General features: G+C 39.5%; 1 protein-coding gene across 3 annotated transcripts; it reads right to left on the bottom strand.

Moving 5' to 3' along the window:
* Positions 1-348: 348 nt before the first annotated feature.
* Positions 349-16,372, bottom strand: ING3 (inhibitor of growth family member 3). Of its 3 annotated transcripts, none has more exons than XM_054079682.1 (12): positions 16,212-16,372; positions 15,961-16,032; positions 11,566-11,666; positions 10,108-10,173; positions 8,266-8,362; positions 6,095-6,166; positions 5,603-5,722; positions 4,275-4,432; positions 3,733-3,923; positions 2,413-2,605; positions 1,434-1,472; positions 349-776 (listed from the first exon to the last, which is right to left on the bottom strand). In XM_054079682.1, the coding sequence occupies exons 1-12, from the start codon at positions 16,237-16,239 to the stop codon at positions 660-662; spliced, it is 1,254 nt and encodes a 417-aa protein (XP_053935657.1). In that variant the 5' UTR covers positions 16,240-16,372; the 3' UTR covers positions 349-659. The 3 variants fall into 3 exon arrangements, with proteins under 3 accessions (XP_053935657.1, XP_053935663.1, XP_053935673.1); XM_054079688.1 differs by having other exon boundaries at positions 4,275-4,333; XM_054079698.1 differs by lacking the exons at positions 15,961-16,032; positions 16,212-16,372 and adding an exon at positions 11,859-15,765.
* Between the last annotated feature and the right edge of the window lie 326 nt (positions 16,373-16,698).

Below are 16,698 nucleotides of genomic sequence, written 5' to 3'. Positions count from 1 at the left end.
CACTTTAACACCTTTTTTAACTCTTATGGCCTGCACCTTCTCTGGAGCAGTAACATATAAAGACTAATGGCACAAGTTTGTTTTATTCTACAGCATTTTGTTTTTACATACTCAAGTACCCTAGAGGACAACAGCCCGCTGTATACAAGAACCATTTTCTTCAGCCTGCTGAATTAAGTTTCATAAAGAACCAAAGCTATAAAGGCATTTTAAAAACCACTGGTTTTTTTTTTTTCAGAAGCACTGACTTTTTTGCACCATTTATATACATAGTGTTACATAACAGCTCTTGAGTACAGTACATGCAGCAGAATATATCTGTTGTATATAAAATGTACATTTAAAATCTTATCAGAATTTTTTGAAGAATGAATAATTGTAGAATGCCCACTGCTCAGAGAAAATGGTTTGATAGTACAAATGCCTGCATGTGCTGGCCACTGGAACAATCCAAGGCTCACTGGAATAGTAGCACATCAATATGCTTTAAATAATTTACTTACAATATTAAAACACAACTAGCAAAATCAATAGTTCCAGATCTTATGACTGCTAGGTTAACTCTTCAGTGGTTGCAAGGAAGTGTGGTGAGGGTTCCTCCCCCTCCCAAGTCCTCTATAAAACTTTTAATTTGTAATTTGTTTTCCAGATGAAGAAACTTATTTATGTCTACTGCCTCTTCTCTTCATTGCAGCCGTACACTGAGGACAGTACCATTTCCCTTTCGGTGCTTCTGTCAGTCCAACACATCCATAGTGGAACCACTCAATGGGGCACTATAAAAACAGAGTAAGAGAGGGTTTGGGGTTTTGGGTTTGCCTTTTTTTTTTTTTTTTTCAAAACACCTGTTACAAGCACAATTCTATGAAAATGAAGCAAGCAAAACCTATAGATTCTGCTTTTCACATAGGACGAAACAAGAAGAGAGGAGGATCTCAGTCCCTAACATAGAATCAACAGACAAGGAAAAGCAATTAAAATCCTAGGAGTTATACATGGACTCGCATAACAAAGCAAAAGATACAGGCAGTGCTTCAAAAAACTTAATCTGACAACACTAAGTGACAGAAAAGTAATCCTACCACTCTCTTCGGTCTAAATGTAGTATCTCAGTAAATAAATGATTACATTCAACTGTTCTCTCAAAACTTGTTTTATTTGAAGGGGAAAACTGATATTAATGGTGCCATGGCTAAGAGCTCCCAGAAATAAAGGGCATTTTAAAGATGTCAAGCCTTCGCAGCAGAGGGTGAAGCCTTCTAAAACAACCTGAACTATGGGGATAGATGAGAGATTTTCTGAAGAATGGTTCAACTCCTATGCACATTACACTAAAAAACTCTACTCTAAAACTGACCATAGAAAACAACTACTCCACAAGCACCAGTTACATGCACAAGCATCTCATGAACTTTTTGAACTTTGTTACTTACATCTTGGTTATCACAGCCTACCATTTCACCATAGGACACCTAGTAAATAAGAAAAAAGACCTTTATTAATAATTACTAGTTAAAAGGAATAGACATTTCAAAGATCAAAAGTTCAAGTTTCTTCCTTTGAGGAGCTTTTCCATTAATAACAGCAACAATATTTTTATTTTGCTTGTTACACAGCACCATGTTCAAAGCAAATTGTTCTTCAAATTTTTTTTAGGTAAAAAAAAAAAAAAAAAAAGATGCTTCTGAGTATTTCAGGTTGGATAAAAAAGATCAGCACTCAAAACCTGAACTGAGCACATTTTAGTCTAAACAACAGGGCTCAGCACATTACCAGCCCAGCTTTCAAAATTATATTCAGGCCTGGCATTTCCCTTGCATACATGACAATTTGAAGCACTTGTTTGAAACAATAAATAATCTGAAGAGCATTACAGAATTCTATAATCTCTAAAAAAAGCCAATGCTCTTACAGGTGTTCAAAATAAGAACAGACATTTTTAAAGAAAAGCTTCTCATGTTGTCATTCAGTCTCCAGTTTCTGGATAGCTTTTATAAAACTAGGTTTTTGTTTGGTGGTTGTGCTTTTTTGGTTTGTGGTGGGTTTTGGGTTTTGATTTATGTTTGGCTGTTTATTTATTTTTAAATGGAAAATAGAGGAGACCTGACAAATTCCTCATTAACTTAAAATTTTAACTAAATTCTCTTTGAACCTGTTCAATTTTTAATTTAATTACTCCTCAAGTCTCATTAAAAGATTTAAAACTCTCCAGGTGTATCACATCACTGGAAAACTTGCATGTTTTCAGCTTCAACATTTGAGTTCATTATTCATATCACCAGGAAGTAAATAAAACAGATCAGAATTTCAAGACTGCAAAGATAATGTTTTTTAAATTAGCAATCAGAGAAGGAAGTTCAACTCAGCTAAATAGCAGCTCTAGCTATATGTCAAGTTGGAAGCCATCCTTACCTGATTACAAATGCAGTAACGTGGCTCATTTGGATCATAGGTCCAATCAACCTGGCTATTAGAATCAGACTCTGGTATTACTGTTGTTTGCTGAGACAGTTCTTGTGCCAGTGCAGATGAAGAAGAACATGATGATAGAGAAGAAGAAGAGGAAGATGATGAGGACTGCTGACTTGAGGATTTGTTGTTGTTTCTGGAAAAAGAAAATAGCATACACAATTTAAATTAATTTCCTGCCACGTAAAAGAATCACTAAACAAGTACTTATTGACTACGAAATACCGCAGTGTCTAAATCCCAAAGCTTCATTCCCTAACATATTTCATTCAACAATTGCAAGAACGGAAAGGGATACGCTGAACACTCTTAGTAAACAGAAACAAGTCTTACCAGCTTACAAGTGCACGACAGGCTATTCTAATCAATAGAATTTAACAGCTTTAAACTGTCAAAAGGCCTTAATAAATGTTTTCCTTCACCAATTTTTCCATCAACGGCCCTAGTGTCAATTGCCCATGAAAATTACGTTACAAATAAAACAGGAATTTACATATAAATAATGTCATATGTCATGTACAATAGATAACTATTTTGAAGACAACTGATTCGGTTTATCTCCACTCAAGCATCACCAATCACTCCACAGAACAGTGCCAGAATACAAATTCTATGCTTTTGCTTATAGGTCAGATCTGACACCCAAGATATCCATAGATGAAAATGCTTCTAAGAAAAAAAAATATTAACCGAGCTGAGAACACAAACAAATCTGTACAAAGAAAAGAATGCAAGTCAGTTTAAAAGGACAAGCCTTTCCAGGCAAAGTCTTTCAAGTACAGCTTCTGATTGTTGTGATATTGTGTTGTTTAATATGTATTTCATATTTATCAGAAATAAAATTAATTTTGTTTCCTGTCCAAGACAGTCGGTCATCAGAAAGCGTTGTTATTATTTGTGAAGCAGATCTTCTGATTATTTCAAAACCATCTACGAACCATTGTATAGTATTCCCCAACATCTGCTGTTAGGCCAAATCTTCTCTCAAGAACATCGAAAAATGAGGGAAGAAACTAGACTATGTCACAGATGAAATAGCAAATCAAAGACGTTTATTTAAAACCTTGAAGAGAGTTTGCTTAAAGAAAGAAAGTGAGAGGACAAAAGAAGAAAGCTCTGACAAGAAAAAAACAGCAGGCAGTAACTACCTTCTTCTGATCCTTGCCTCTGATATTAAGTATTTCTAATATGGGCGATGACCTTTAAAAGAAAGCTTAGCTGTCTTAAAAGCTATATTTGCAGTCAACAAGTAAGAAAACCTACTTGCTTTTTCTGCCACTTCGTGAATCTGTGGTTGATGAACTTAACGTCTGTGTTAATGTAGACGCCAGAGCTGATGATGAGTATCCAGTTGAATCTCTGGATAACGAAAATTCTCTTCCAAGTTGAAAATCATTGTTCTTAAATGCTTCATAGCTGGCTTTTAGACTGGATGTTCGTCTTCCTTCCTTCATCTAAAATGAATACTGATATTCTATCAGATCACACAGCAGAGCTTTTACAGAAGACATACTAGGCTGCTAACTGCTAATTATTTGCATAGGTTCAATAGTTACCCTGTTAACAAAATGATGTATGGTAGGTGGTAAAAAAGTACAAGAATATCCCACAGGAAAAGCTAGAAAACAGGCTGTCCCTTTATGCAAGTTTTACAGGATGAAACTGTAGTATATAAACACAAATGATACTGCGAGAAGTGAATCACATCAGCTGAAAGTGATCATGTGAATTTAGATTTTAAAAAAAATCACTAGCCTTTCTTCTTGATAGCCAATGGCACGATGACAAGAACGTTTTGACATTACCTGTGCCGTGGCTTGCACTGCTTGAGCTGCTGCCATGGTAATTGCACCGGCCCCGGATCCTGAAGATAATGAGCCCAGGTTATATGATGCCAATGGTTGAGAAGAGTTTGTATTGTATGTATTGTTTGAAGAGGATGATGAATTACTGTTTCGACACCCTTGATGAATAGAACACATTCATGAAATACAAAATGAAACTAAATTCCTTTGCATTTTAAGAAGAGTTATATATGACAACCAGTGAAAGAGCAGCAGCTCCGTTTTTGCACCAGAACGGTCTGATCTTTTGGAAAAAGTTTAAAAAGTCATTTGACAATGACAGTTTTGGCTTAAGAGAAAAAAAAAAAGAAAAAAAAAATATTGTTTCTCACCCATACTCATGCGCAAGAAGTCCTTTTACAAAGAGTCTTCACTATCCCTCACTATCATAATCAGCTATCAAAGAACAGATGCAGCTGCTATGTCTGTCTATATAAACCAAATCTCCACTAAACGATGCTGACTAACACAAGAGAGTAAGAATTTAACTGCACACCTATACTGTTTCTCAAGTAAAATTTTTAACAACCTGAATTCTAAAAACTACAAACCACAGTCTTAATGCAACACAGATTTCCACAGCCATCTACACACTGACAGCTGCTCAATCATAGCTAACATTTGATTTGCTATCTCATGTGAAGTTCCTTCAAAAGAAAAGTAAAATGGATATGAGAGAGATGACTTAAAAGGGATGAACAGCACTAAATTCCAAAATATAAGGTACTTTACTTACTATAATCTCTCACAATCTATTTCCAGAGAAGAAATTACGTAACACCCTAACTTTGAAAATGGGCAGAAAGTTGTGGGGTTTTTTAATTCATTACTCCAAACTACTTCTCAACTCTTTCAAAACACACAAGCAAAATGATTTTATTTAACTGTAGCTGAATGCCAGGTCAGACTAACCCTTTAAAAAAAAAAAAAGTGTGAATATTCTTTTCTCTTACTTTATAAATTATTGCATACATTTCTTTTTCCCAAAATAATAACGCATTGATCTCTTATATTTCTAACGCTGGTTTAACAAAACTGTACTGTTATCTTCTTCCAAGCAGTCTACATAAAAGAAACAGCCAACACACAGCTGTTAAATGACAACGAAGCTGATGTACTTCATGGACAACACAGATGAGTAACCATGCCTGCAATTTCTCATGTTTTAAATGACTGAAAATCTCAGGGGAAAGGGTATGAGCCTCTGATTTCAGAAGAAAATAACTCACAAATATTATGGGCTTTCTCTTCTTCCGATTAAAAATAAAATTTAAGACAGTTAAGATTACCTGGTGTATTTTCTTTAGAAGCATCTGAAGTCAGGGTAGATAGAAGAGCTTCAGATTTAAACTTCTTTTCAGGAACATGATCTGCTGTACCATGGTGAGAAGATGGATTGTGTTTCCTTTCTAAATGCAACAAATGAAGGAAACTTAAATGTAAAACCTTTTCAGTTTGAAAGTTAAACTACAACTAGAGATAATGGCAGATAGGAATGATTGAACTCAACGACCCAAGAGGTCTTTTCAACTTGATGATTCTATGATTCTATAATAAAACACCACTTTTAACTAATTCCCATCAGCAAAACCCTATTAATTCATTCTTGAACTTCTTCTGAATAGACATCATTATCATTGCATTATGCCTTTTTCCTCCAGCCCTCAATGTTTAGAGAAAAAAAAAAAAGTTCTATACTTTTTTTTCCTCCCCCTAACATTACCCAACAAAAAATAAGGAAACATAAAAAGTCAACATTTTTTTAAGTCTCAAACACTTACTCTCTACCGGAGTGTGAGAATGGGCATGATGGTTATTCACAGGCTGTGATGGTGTATCCAGCTCCAGAGATCCTAAGAGGAAGGGGATAAAAAACTTTCAGTCATCACATTGCACGCTGTTGACTTTTAAGATACTAAAATAATCTTTATAATATTAACCAAATCGCTATGCAGTTATATTTATTTTAATCAGAAGATTTTTTGCTAGACTTGAAACCCTTCCTATAGTACAACCAGGAACTAGTGAGAAGAACAGTTTTAAAGTTAAAACTGGTGACTGCTGCTGTTCAACTATTGAAATCAGTAAGTTAAAGTCAAGGCCAATAAGGAGAACAAACAACTTTGCCCTAAATATACCATTTATTCAAACGAGTTGCATACAAGCTAGTGATGGCTAGAAAATGCTGTACCAGAAGTACTGTCAATCTAACTCAATATGAATTGAAAACTGTAACTGGTACACTGTTAATGAGGCATCTTATCACACTGAGACAAAACACACAAGCACTAGCAATATCTTTCAAGATTATCTAACATTCAACAGGAAACACTTTGGATCATTATCTAAATCTTCTTAACATTTACAATACATAAACAAACAATCCAAAGGTGGGGGGGGAGCAGAGAAAAAAAGAAAAAGGGCAAGGGGGTGCACAAATGCATGTCTATGTCTAAGAATAATACTGCTTGTAACAGGAGACTAAACCAGCACAGCGTAGGAGAGACTCTGAACATAAATTTCTATTAGAACAATATACGACAATTTGTGTATCAGCCTTTCTGCCGAACATTCAAGCTAGCTGTAATACCTTCCAACATTTGTACAGAAGACAATTCAAGAAAATAATTCACATTCATTTTTCAAAATATGTAGCTTCAACCTTTCTTTACCTCCTTCTTTTCCAGTGCTTTAAAAAGTACGAGTGTATTAGAAAAGTTTAAAGAAAACTATTCTAGAAGGTCAAAGTATAAGGACGTATTTCGGCTGAGCCAACATTAATCATGTTATGAACTAGTCCAAAGGCTGCCCTCTGGTGGAGTCTCAGCAATATGTATGTACGCTGACGTCTAAAAATGGTTAAGAGACTAACACTTTACACTTGATTAAAAACAAAACAAAAAAACCCGCAACTTTAAAGATGTCACATGCAGTCTGGTACTCTATTCCGAGTTCCTGAAATTCTCTCTACCTACCTCACCAAACACATAGCTCAACTGAAGGCAGTATCACCTCTTAAAACTGTAGCTGGGATTCCAACTGAAAAAAAAGTAGTCCTTTTCTGTAGTTGCTAGTTCATTAAATGTCCTTTGCAGTTTTCTTCTGGTAATAGCGATTACAAATAAGATATCCAAAACCTCACTGCTTTTATGACAAAGCCACAGAAAGCTCGAAGAAAGAATATTTCTTCCTAATCTCCTCAAGTGATGTAGGTTATTTTTCACTGTCTATGGGTATAAGAACAGTCATTGCCCCTTAGCTCCATAATCACAATAGTTAAGTCAATTTTGAAATTTCTCATAAACACATTTGAACTTGATGCCTAAATGCTGATGTGTACAGAAAGGCCAGATACTTCTGCACCAAGTTGGCCAAAAAGCTGGCTTTGTTCACATTTTCAATACTAGCTTAACTACGTTCATTAAGCACACAGGTTTTCCTACTCAAAATGCTTCCCTCTCACTACCCCATTCCACAATAAACCCCATTCTCTCCCCGCTAAAAAGAAAAAGAAAACCACTAAGTTACTAACTTTACTTGACATTCCACGGCTATAGCTAAAATAAAGACCCTCATCAATTTGGTGGCAATCAATTCAAGTAAGAAATGGTATGCATTCAACTGGGTTGGTGGCAAGCTAATGTTGAAGTACTTGTCTGATTACCTACAGTCATTAAAACAGGTTTAGAGAATTCCGTACCTTATTGTAGCAATTCACAAGTGCAACAGCTGTGCCAAAAAATTTATTCTAATTATTCAGTCATAATTTGACTTCATTAGTGAAAACTGAGATCGAAACTAAAATTTGAGAATCACTGACCAATAAAAAAGTACCCAGGTTAAAACACAATTTAGAAATGACTGGAAATACTGCCGACCACTAACAAGTTCATGATATCTCATTTTTGCAAAGTGATTGTCAAGTTCTTAAAAGAAAATCATGCATACTTACGTCTCTCCAGTATTTCTGTAATTCCAGCATTATCTGCTTCAAGTTCCATTTTAAACTTAGCGAGTTCCTGGTCCAGTTTTCTCAAATGACGGTCTACCTGTTTCGAGACACAGCAACAATAAATAGCATTCAGTTCTGGAACATGAATATCTACTCAGTCCCAGTCTTACTACGTATCTCCCTTTCCAGCAACTCTCTGCCATGCAGCACTATGAACGCATTAAAACACAAAGAAGCATAACTTCTTGGTCACATACATTTCCCTAACTCAGCAGAGAAACTAAGATTAACACCAAAACAGTGCTATTGCTCCTAAGGTGTGCAGTCAATCACAGGATATCCTAGGCTGCATATTGGTTCAGCAGCTAGAACCTTTCCTCTTACTCTAGGCAATGCTCCAAAACACAACATGAAGTCTTTCTTAACAGAAAAAAAGATTAAGAGGACTTGGGGTGCTGTGGGTATGGGTGTAGAAAGGGGAAGAGAAAGAACAGTACACAGCATGCACTTTTTAGAAGAGATTGGACTGCATGGGGAAATTGCAAGTTTAATGAATTGAAATTGAAATTACTGATCTTTGAAGCAGCGAGTTAATCTAAAGATAGGCGGCAACTTCCAACTTTCAGCTAGCTGAAGCTGAACAAAAGCAGACAAGAAATAGTCATTTTATGTCTACTATATTTTAGTGCAGTCTGACTTTCAGGTTCTGTTCTCTGAGAAATTGTAAAATAAATATACTTAAAATCTGAAACCCACATGCTATAAAGAAGAGTAGCTTGCACGTCGTCTCTTTTCAGAAAAAAATAACGAAGACAAAATCAGCACACATGAAATCTTAGGATATCTAAAATTATTTCTGCATGTTTTGTATTTAAGTGACATTTACTATCCAAGCAACAAAATTCTTAAAAGTCAATAAAATATTAAACGCTTGTCTCACCACCAAAAATAGTGACGTGTAGCTGACAGAACAGTTCAGGCAGAATCACAGAATGGTTTGAATTAGAAGAGACCTTAAAGATCACCTAGCTACAACTCTCCTGCGATGGTCAGGGACACCTCCTACCAGACCAGGCTGCCAAAGGCCCCATCCAACCTGGCCTTGAACACTTCCAGGGAGGGGGCATCTACAACCTCCCTGGGCAACCTGTGCCAGTGCCTTACCACCCCCATTGTGAAGAATTTCTTCATAAAGTTTAATCTAAATCTTTCGCCCTCCAATTTAAAGCCATTCTCCCTCATCCTATCACTACATGGCCTCATAAAACGTGCCACCACAATTTTCTCATAGGCCCTCTTCAGGTACTGGAAGGTCACTATAAGGTCGTCCCAGTGCTTTCTCTTCTCCAGGCTGTACAACTACTACTCTCAGCCTGTCCTGGTATGGGAGGTGCTCCAGCTCTCTGATCATCTTTGTAGTCCTCCTCTGGACCCATTCCAACAGTTCCATTTCCTTCTTATGTTGAGGATTCCAGAACAGGACACTCCAGGTGGGGTCTCACAAGAGTGGAGCACAGGAGCAGAATCACCTCCCTCAATCTGCTGGCCATGCTTCTTTTGTTGCAGCTCAGGATACGGTTGGCCTTCTGGGCTGCGAGCGTGCACTGCCGGCTCATGTCAAGTTTCCCATCAACCAGCACCCCCAAGTCTTTCTCCACAGGGCTACTTTCAATCATGTCATCCCCCACCCTGTATTAAAACCACAGATTGACTCGACCCAGGTGTAGGACGCTGCACTTGATCTTGTTGAATCTCATGCACAGCTATAATACCGATCAAAATGTTCAGAACTCCTTAGGGCATAATTTTAGGCAGTTCACCACAAGCCTTCTGTCTACTTACCAAATCATATATTTGATTAGCCAGTTGCACTTTTTCATCTGCATCTTCCAAAGCCTTATAATAATCCTGTTATAAAGAGATTTTATTTTTAAATTGTGAACATAACTGAATTAACTTCAGTCATTTTAAGCTTTTATCCAGCACAAAATACAAGTTAAAAGGAGATATTCAAGTCACGTTTCAGAAAGACTGTGAAGCTCTACTGTTAACAACAATCAGCTAAATTCTAGATGAGAGATATAATACATATCAATTTATTGTTTGTGACTTATGAAACGCTAAGCTACAAAATGTAGACTTTTCCTCGAGTGATATTTAGATTTCTGCAAAATATGCTACAAGAAAAGAAACAGTCTTGGATTTAGTTCATATTACACCACATAAAGTTTATAGACTCAAAGTGAGGTGATGTCTTTTACTTCACATGGATCTTTAGGACCACTGCAAATACTACTGCCCTTCAAAACGATGCTCAACAGTACTGGGAGGGGAGGCCTTTCCAGCATTGTAGTTAAATAGAGATAACAATGTATATAGTTTACAGTTTAAACTCTTTTACACATTCATGTTACTCATAAGTGTATTATAAAATAATTTGACAAAAGCAATCAAATTTAAAATCTGCTCTAACTAACGAAAATCCACAGACAAAACTTCTTTTTTTAAGTTGTATTTACAAATGTTTTTAATCTAGAATTAAACAGGTTTAAGAGCCTTTTTATTCTCCATTTCCACTAAAGATTATGTTGCTTAGGCAAAAACTACTTGAAATGTTGGTCCAACTCAAGTCAGAAGCAAATTTTTCATTTACTCTAGTGAAGTCAGAGCTTTGACTTTTTTTAAATACAGAAATATAGTTATATTAATTAAGAAAAAAAATCTCTTGGAACAAATAAGGGGCTGAAGCAGCAAGTGCAGGAGATTAGAAAGGAGTTTCTCCTGACAAACCTACAGACCACCTTGCTAACAATACCATCACCAAAGTCCGAGTGTTGAAGGAGAAACCAAAACACATCCACCTTTTTATTCCTCCCTCCCTAAAGCTACATCTACCACATGTATAAAATACACAAGGACATAGGGAGAACCACAGGAAATGCTGAAGCTAAGCTTGAAAAATATCCTCTAAAAGCAAGCCAATTAACTTCCACAGCCTCACGTCACACAAGCAGAACAAAAAGTCTGACCTGAAAATTTAGTGCCTGGTTTCCTCACCATTTCAGTATCATTATTTTTAAAATGCTAGCAAATACTGGGTAAAACTTGAGAGAAATGTTTCATCAAAGAAAAAACTTCCAGTCATTTTTCTCCTCCTAGGTAGTGCTATCCATCTCTGTGAAAGCCCGAGGGAAGTCACAGTTCTGAATGCTTAAGTTTCCATCACTCATAAGCTATTTTCTCCTAAGGTTATCTTCATTTGCAAAACAAAAATGTGAACCACTCCTATGATATCCTTACTTTTTTGATAGATGTCATTTGTTCTTCTCTCCATTCAGGTTTGTTTTTCTTTGCGTTCATAAAAAATTCATTTACCCTCTGCTCAAGCTGATCCATTGCATCTGTAGCACAGGAAAAGATTAAGATAAATGTTATCTTCTCATGTATATAAACATTATGAAATATGATGGATTTTTTTCTTAAACAAAGTTGACAGGACTGAAGTGCAAACTGTTAGAGAGGGAAAAAAAAACCAAAAAAAACCAAAAACCAAAATAACCAAGTGACAGTGGACAGAGGAGGGAAATAATTACCTTAATTTCCAAGAAGCAGAATTGCATTCTGGTAGGATTCTCATCAAGGTTCTTGTGCTCTCCAGCATGGGACAGGCAGGACTCCAAGTTCTAAAGGTTTTTTGTCCCTAAGAGCAGTGGTAGTGACTTAAAGCACGACCCAAACTCCTCACCCAGGGCTCTAGACTGCTGACTTTGGAACATTCTAGCCAGTTACAAACTGAGCAGGAAACAAAATGCTCTCCTAAGAGAAACAGTCAAATACAAAACCAAATAATTGAAAAAATTAGTGCCTCAAAAAGGTAGAGCAACTGAAGAGTCAAGTCACCGCCTTTAAACAAAGGCCCTCTCCATTGTATGCTAGGATGGGTGAGAGCAAATTGAAAGCACTCACAAAGTTATTCCCCCCACCCCCAAGGGCAGCACTAAGGATGAATTCACTGATGAAATACTATGTGAACAAGACTCTGACTTACATGAAGTTGAGAAATATCGTAAGAGAAAAAAATAAAGCCATCAGTTCTCCAACATTAACTGTCATAAGAAGGGAAATGTCAACTACAAGTTCTTTGTTTTTTTGTTTATTGAAACAGGAACAGGGATTCGACTCCCTTCCCTTTCCCTCCACCCTCCTTAAAAAAGAAAAAAAGAAAGCACTTCCAAAAAACACTCAGCTGCCTCAGCCAAACTAGCTTTGACAGCCTTGCTACTCACAGGATAGAGGATAGTACTGAAATGTTTTTCACAGCACTCTCAGCAATACTGTCCCGATAGCAGTTTCAAATTCAACATGACAAGGCACTAACTACCTACAGACTTCAGGCTCTGGATATAAAACACTTAAGGTACTTTGCAGAAACCACCATCAAAACTGGATCACAAGATGGCCATCTTCTCTTACAGAGAAAAGTGATTCAGTTAGTTCAAGAAGCTCATTAATTCTCAAGTATGATTAACTCTTAAAATCCAATGGGGTCCACAGGTTTTTGCACTCTGAAAATTCACAACTAGAACTAACTGTTCATGTAAATAACCAAAAATTATTCATTCTAAACGATTAAAAACATTCATGAATTTGCCCCTAAGCTGGGAACGTCCAGCATCAAAACCAACAGGAACCTAACAACTGACTGGACAACATGCAACCCCAAGATGGAAGAGTTGTGACACAGGCTTACAGGAATTTTGTTCAGACCTGGATGAAGCAGTCAAACAGCTTTGCTGTAAAACACATTAAAGATGGGAGAATCTGTACAATGAGAATGTTCCACTTGCAATGTGTTACTCAGGGAAAAGATTAAGAAGCCTAAGCAGCAAGCAAGCAGCACATACTTTACATGGCAGCTTCTAAAAGCTTTGTTCTTTGACCAAATGACTATAATTTGGTCCATAAAGCCAATGGACAAAATGTTTCCTCTGCAATTCCCAGAGTACAAACTGCTAGGTGATAATTATTCTAATGGTTCCACAGACATGAAGAGGGAAAAAAAAACCCACAAAACTTCACTCTTTACTTTTTATTGAGGACAGTACACCAGTCTGCGTTAAACTGCGTAAGGCAAAATGTCCACAGAAACTTGGTCTCCTAAAAAGGGCAACGCAGGCACTATCTATTAGATTATATGAAAGATTCTCTCTGGTATAGAATCATAGAATCACTAGGTTGGAAAGGACCCACTAGATCATCGAGTCCAACCATTCCTAACAACCCCTAAACCATGCCCCTCAGCACCTCATCCACCCATCCCTTAAACACCCCCAGGGAAGGTGACTCAACAACCTCCCTGGGCAGCCTGTATGCTCAAATTCCTTCACCTCTTCTTCCCACCTACCTTTTTAATCCCACTGTGACACATTCTGAGACACTAACTTCTTAATTCAGATTTCCCAACACAGTTGCCAGAAATTCTACTATAAAAGAGGCCTTTTTCCAGATCGTGACATTTTTACCATGGAGGCCTGATAATCCACGATTTGCAATTAAATAAAGAAATACATTTTATACTCTATATGGAGGTCAGTTAAAGCTCAAGAGTCAAGTCGTAACTCAGATGGTCTCCACCTTTCCCACAGCAGCCTTGTCAGGGCATTCAGCAGGTACAGCTGGTTTATTACTTCTTCCAACAACAAACAGCAGCACCTGCTCCATTAGAATTCCATGTGGTTCAAACAGGACAGAATGTAAAGTTAACATTAACTCTAAAACACGGCAACAGTTATCTCTGAACTACAACTCATGCAGGTTTCTGAGACAGCATCACTCATCAAGTACTGTTTCCAAGTACTTCAGTGACACTGAATCTTCACAGCAAGTCACTATGTTACAACATAAGAATGTAGTATTCAGTGGGTAGTTTGGCAACTGATGTTGAAGAGATGGTAGTCCAGAAGTTTCATAAATGTCTTTAGATGCTTTGTCACTGATTGTGCAAGAATTACAGAAGTACTAAGGTCCAAGAAAATTTTTCGCTAGGGCTTAGTACACTATGCTGTGTTACTTGCTACTTCCAGTAATACAATATGGAGTGTTATTTACCACTTCCAGTTAAAGCAGAGGAAATGACACCAGTACAACCTTGGCAGCACTACTTGGCTCAGCTCTGAAACTCACTTCAGAAAAACTCCTAGCTTCTTTGTCTCCATACTGAATAGGAGTAAATTTTGTGAACTTACTCAGAACTACCTAAGTCAGTGAGCTGCTCACTCTCTCTCCCAGTGCTCCCCACTGATCGTTACTTCAGAAGTGCTATCTCCCATGAGAAGCCATTGCTCTGTTCCCCCAACTTTAAGCACTGAATCCAAGACAGCATGTAGGCTACAGTATACAGAATAATCCTATGGCCAGTTCAATATGCACCAGTAAAGTCTATTAAACAGACCTGCTGCATCTGAAGTAAATATCCAAGGAAAGCCTGACACCTCATTTCAGATTATAGGTTGAACTACTATTTTCAAGAACTGTGCTTCCACACAGCGTTGCATTTTGTATTCCTGTATGGCATTCACTTGTTATTTTGACTCTCACACTCTCATTCTTCTTTACAACATTCTGAGCCTTCTGTATTGATGATCCCTCTTATCTTTTGTCCAATAATGATTTCATTAGCAATGGCCTTTCCATCAGTTACAGATGAGGACATTAATTACAAGTTTAATGACAGCAACACCTCAGTGTGCGTTATGGAAGACCTAAGCCCCAGATGAGGTTGCATTAGAAAACATGAAAAGGCAGTGCATCCTCAAAACACCATAAGGTAGTGTATCGTATCAGTACATACATAGGTATATACAGAGCAATCTACAAAGAAACCCAAAATGGACAGTGTGTTTGCTTACATGTCAGCTAGAGGACAAGAGGTTATGTTTTATTATCACAGAATCATAGAACAGTTTGGTTTGCAAGGGACCTTAAAGATCATCCAGTTGCAACCTCCCTGCCATAGGCAAGGACATGTTCAACTAAATCAGTCTGCCCAAGGCCCCACTCAACCTGGCCTTGAACACCTCCAGCGATGGGTAACCACAACTTCCCGGAGCAACCTGTGCCAGCGCCTCACCACTCTCACAGTCAAGAAATTCCTCCTTAAATCTAGCCTAAATCTGCCCCTCTCGGGTTTATACCCATTGCCCCTAATCCTATCACTACAAGCCTTTGGAAACAGTCCCTCCCCAGCTTTCTTGTAGCCCCTCCTGGTACTGGAAGGTTGCTGTGCAATATCACTCTATTCCCGTATTTATTACACTATCGTGAGAGGAGCTGGCTGGGAGGTTTCAGAGACAGCACGCTGCTACCTGCTGTAGGAGCGGGACATAACTCACGTTCCAAACCACCATCACTGCTCTTAGGGATCAAAAATCTAAAGAGTTTGGGACGTGCCACCGAAAATGCCTTTGGGAGCAGCACAAGCCCAGCAGCCAAACTCCTGTAAGATCCTAGCCTGAGCTGCGGGCCGGGGCGGGCCCGGGGCGGGCCGGCGGCGCGGGGGGCCGGGTGGGGAGGGCGCCTCTCGCTGACACCGCCCCTCGGGGAGCCCCCAGGCTCGCCTTCTCCCCCCCCGGGCCCGCGGCCGCCGGCGGGGCGCGCGCTGGGGCGGGGCGGGCGCGGGGGGCGGGACTCACGTACTCTGCACCTGCAGGTCCATCTCGCGCATCTCGGTGAACCTGTCGCGCAGATCCATGGGAAGCTGCTCGATCACTGCGGGGACACGGGGGGAGGGGGAGGGCGGGGAGAAAAGGGAGGGAGGCAGGCGGTCAGTCAGTCACCGCCGTGGGGGAGGGGGGGCGCCGCCTCCTCGCCGCGGCCTCCCCCGCCCCCCCCGGCCCCAGCTCCCCCGCCCCGGCCGCGCCCGGCGCCCCTGTCCCGCACACACTCACTCTCCAGATAGTCCTCCAGGTACAGCATGGCGGCGGCCGGGGCAGCGCCGAGGGGCTTCTCGCTCGCGGGGGGCTCGTCCCTTCCAATATGGCGCCGCCGCCGACAACACCGGCGGCTCGACTCAGCGAAAACAACATTGGCGGCTGACGGCGCCCGCCCGGGCCGCTCCGCGATTGGCCGTCCGCCTCGCTGACGCGCCGCGCGCCGCCGCCCCGCGGCCTCACGGGAAATGGAGGCGCTGCGCGCGGAACCGGCGGGAAACTACAAGTGGCGGCGGGCATCGCGCTGGGGCCCGGGGGGAGTGCGTCCGCGTGCTGGGTCCGAGAAAGCCTCGGGCAGTCTGGCGAAGGGGAGGGGGTTGGCAGCCGCTCCATCGGACTCGATGCGTTTGCTTGTTTATCTCTTAGCTTAAATGCTCCTAACTGGTAGTAGTGCATCAAAAGTGTAAGAAGTGACAAAACTAACAAGTTATAAATGTTCATAACT

Source organism: Cuculus canorus, chromosome 1, assembly GCF_017976375.1.
Source record: "Cuculus canorus isolate bCucCan1 chromosome 1, bCucCan1.pri, whole genome shotgun sequence".
Lineage (NCBI taxonomy): Eukaryota > Metazoa > Chordata > Aves > Cuculiformes > Cuculidae > Cuculus > Cuculus canorus.
Note: the sequence above shows the minus strand (reverse complement) of the source record. Positions and strands in the feature narration are given on the sequence as shown.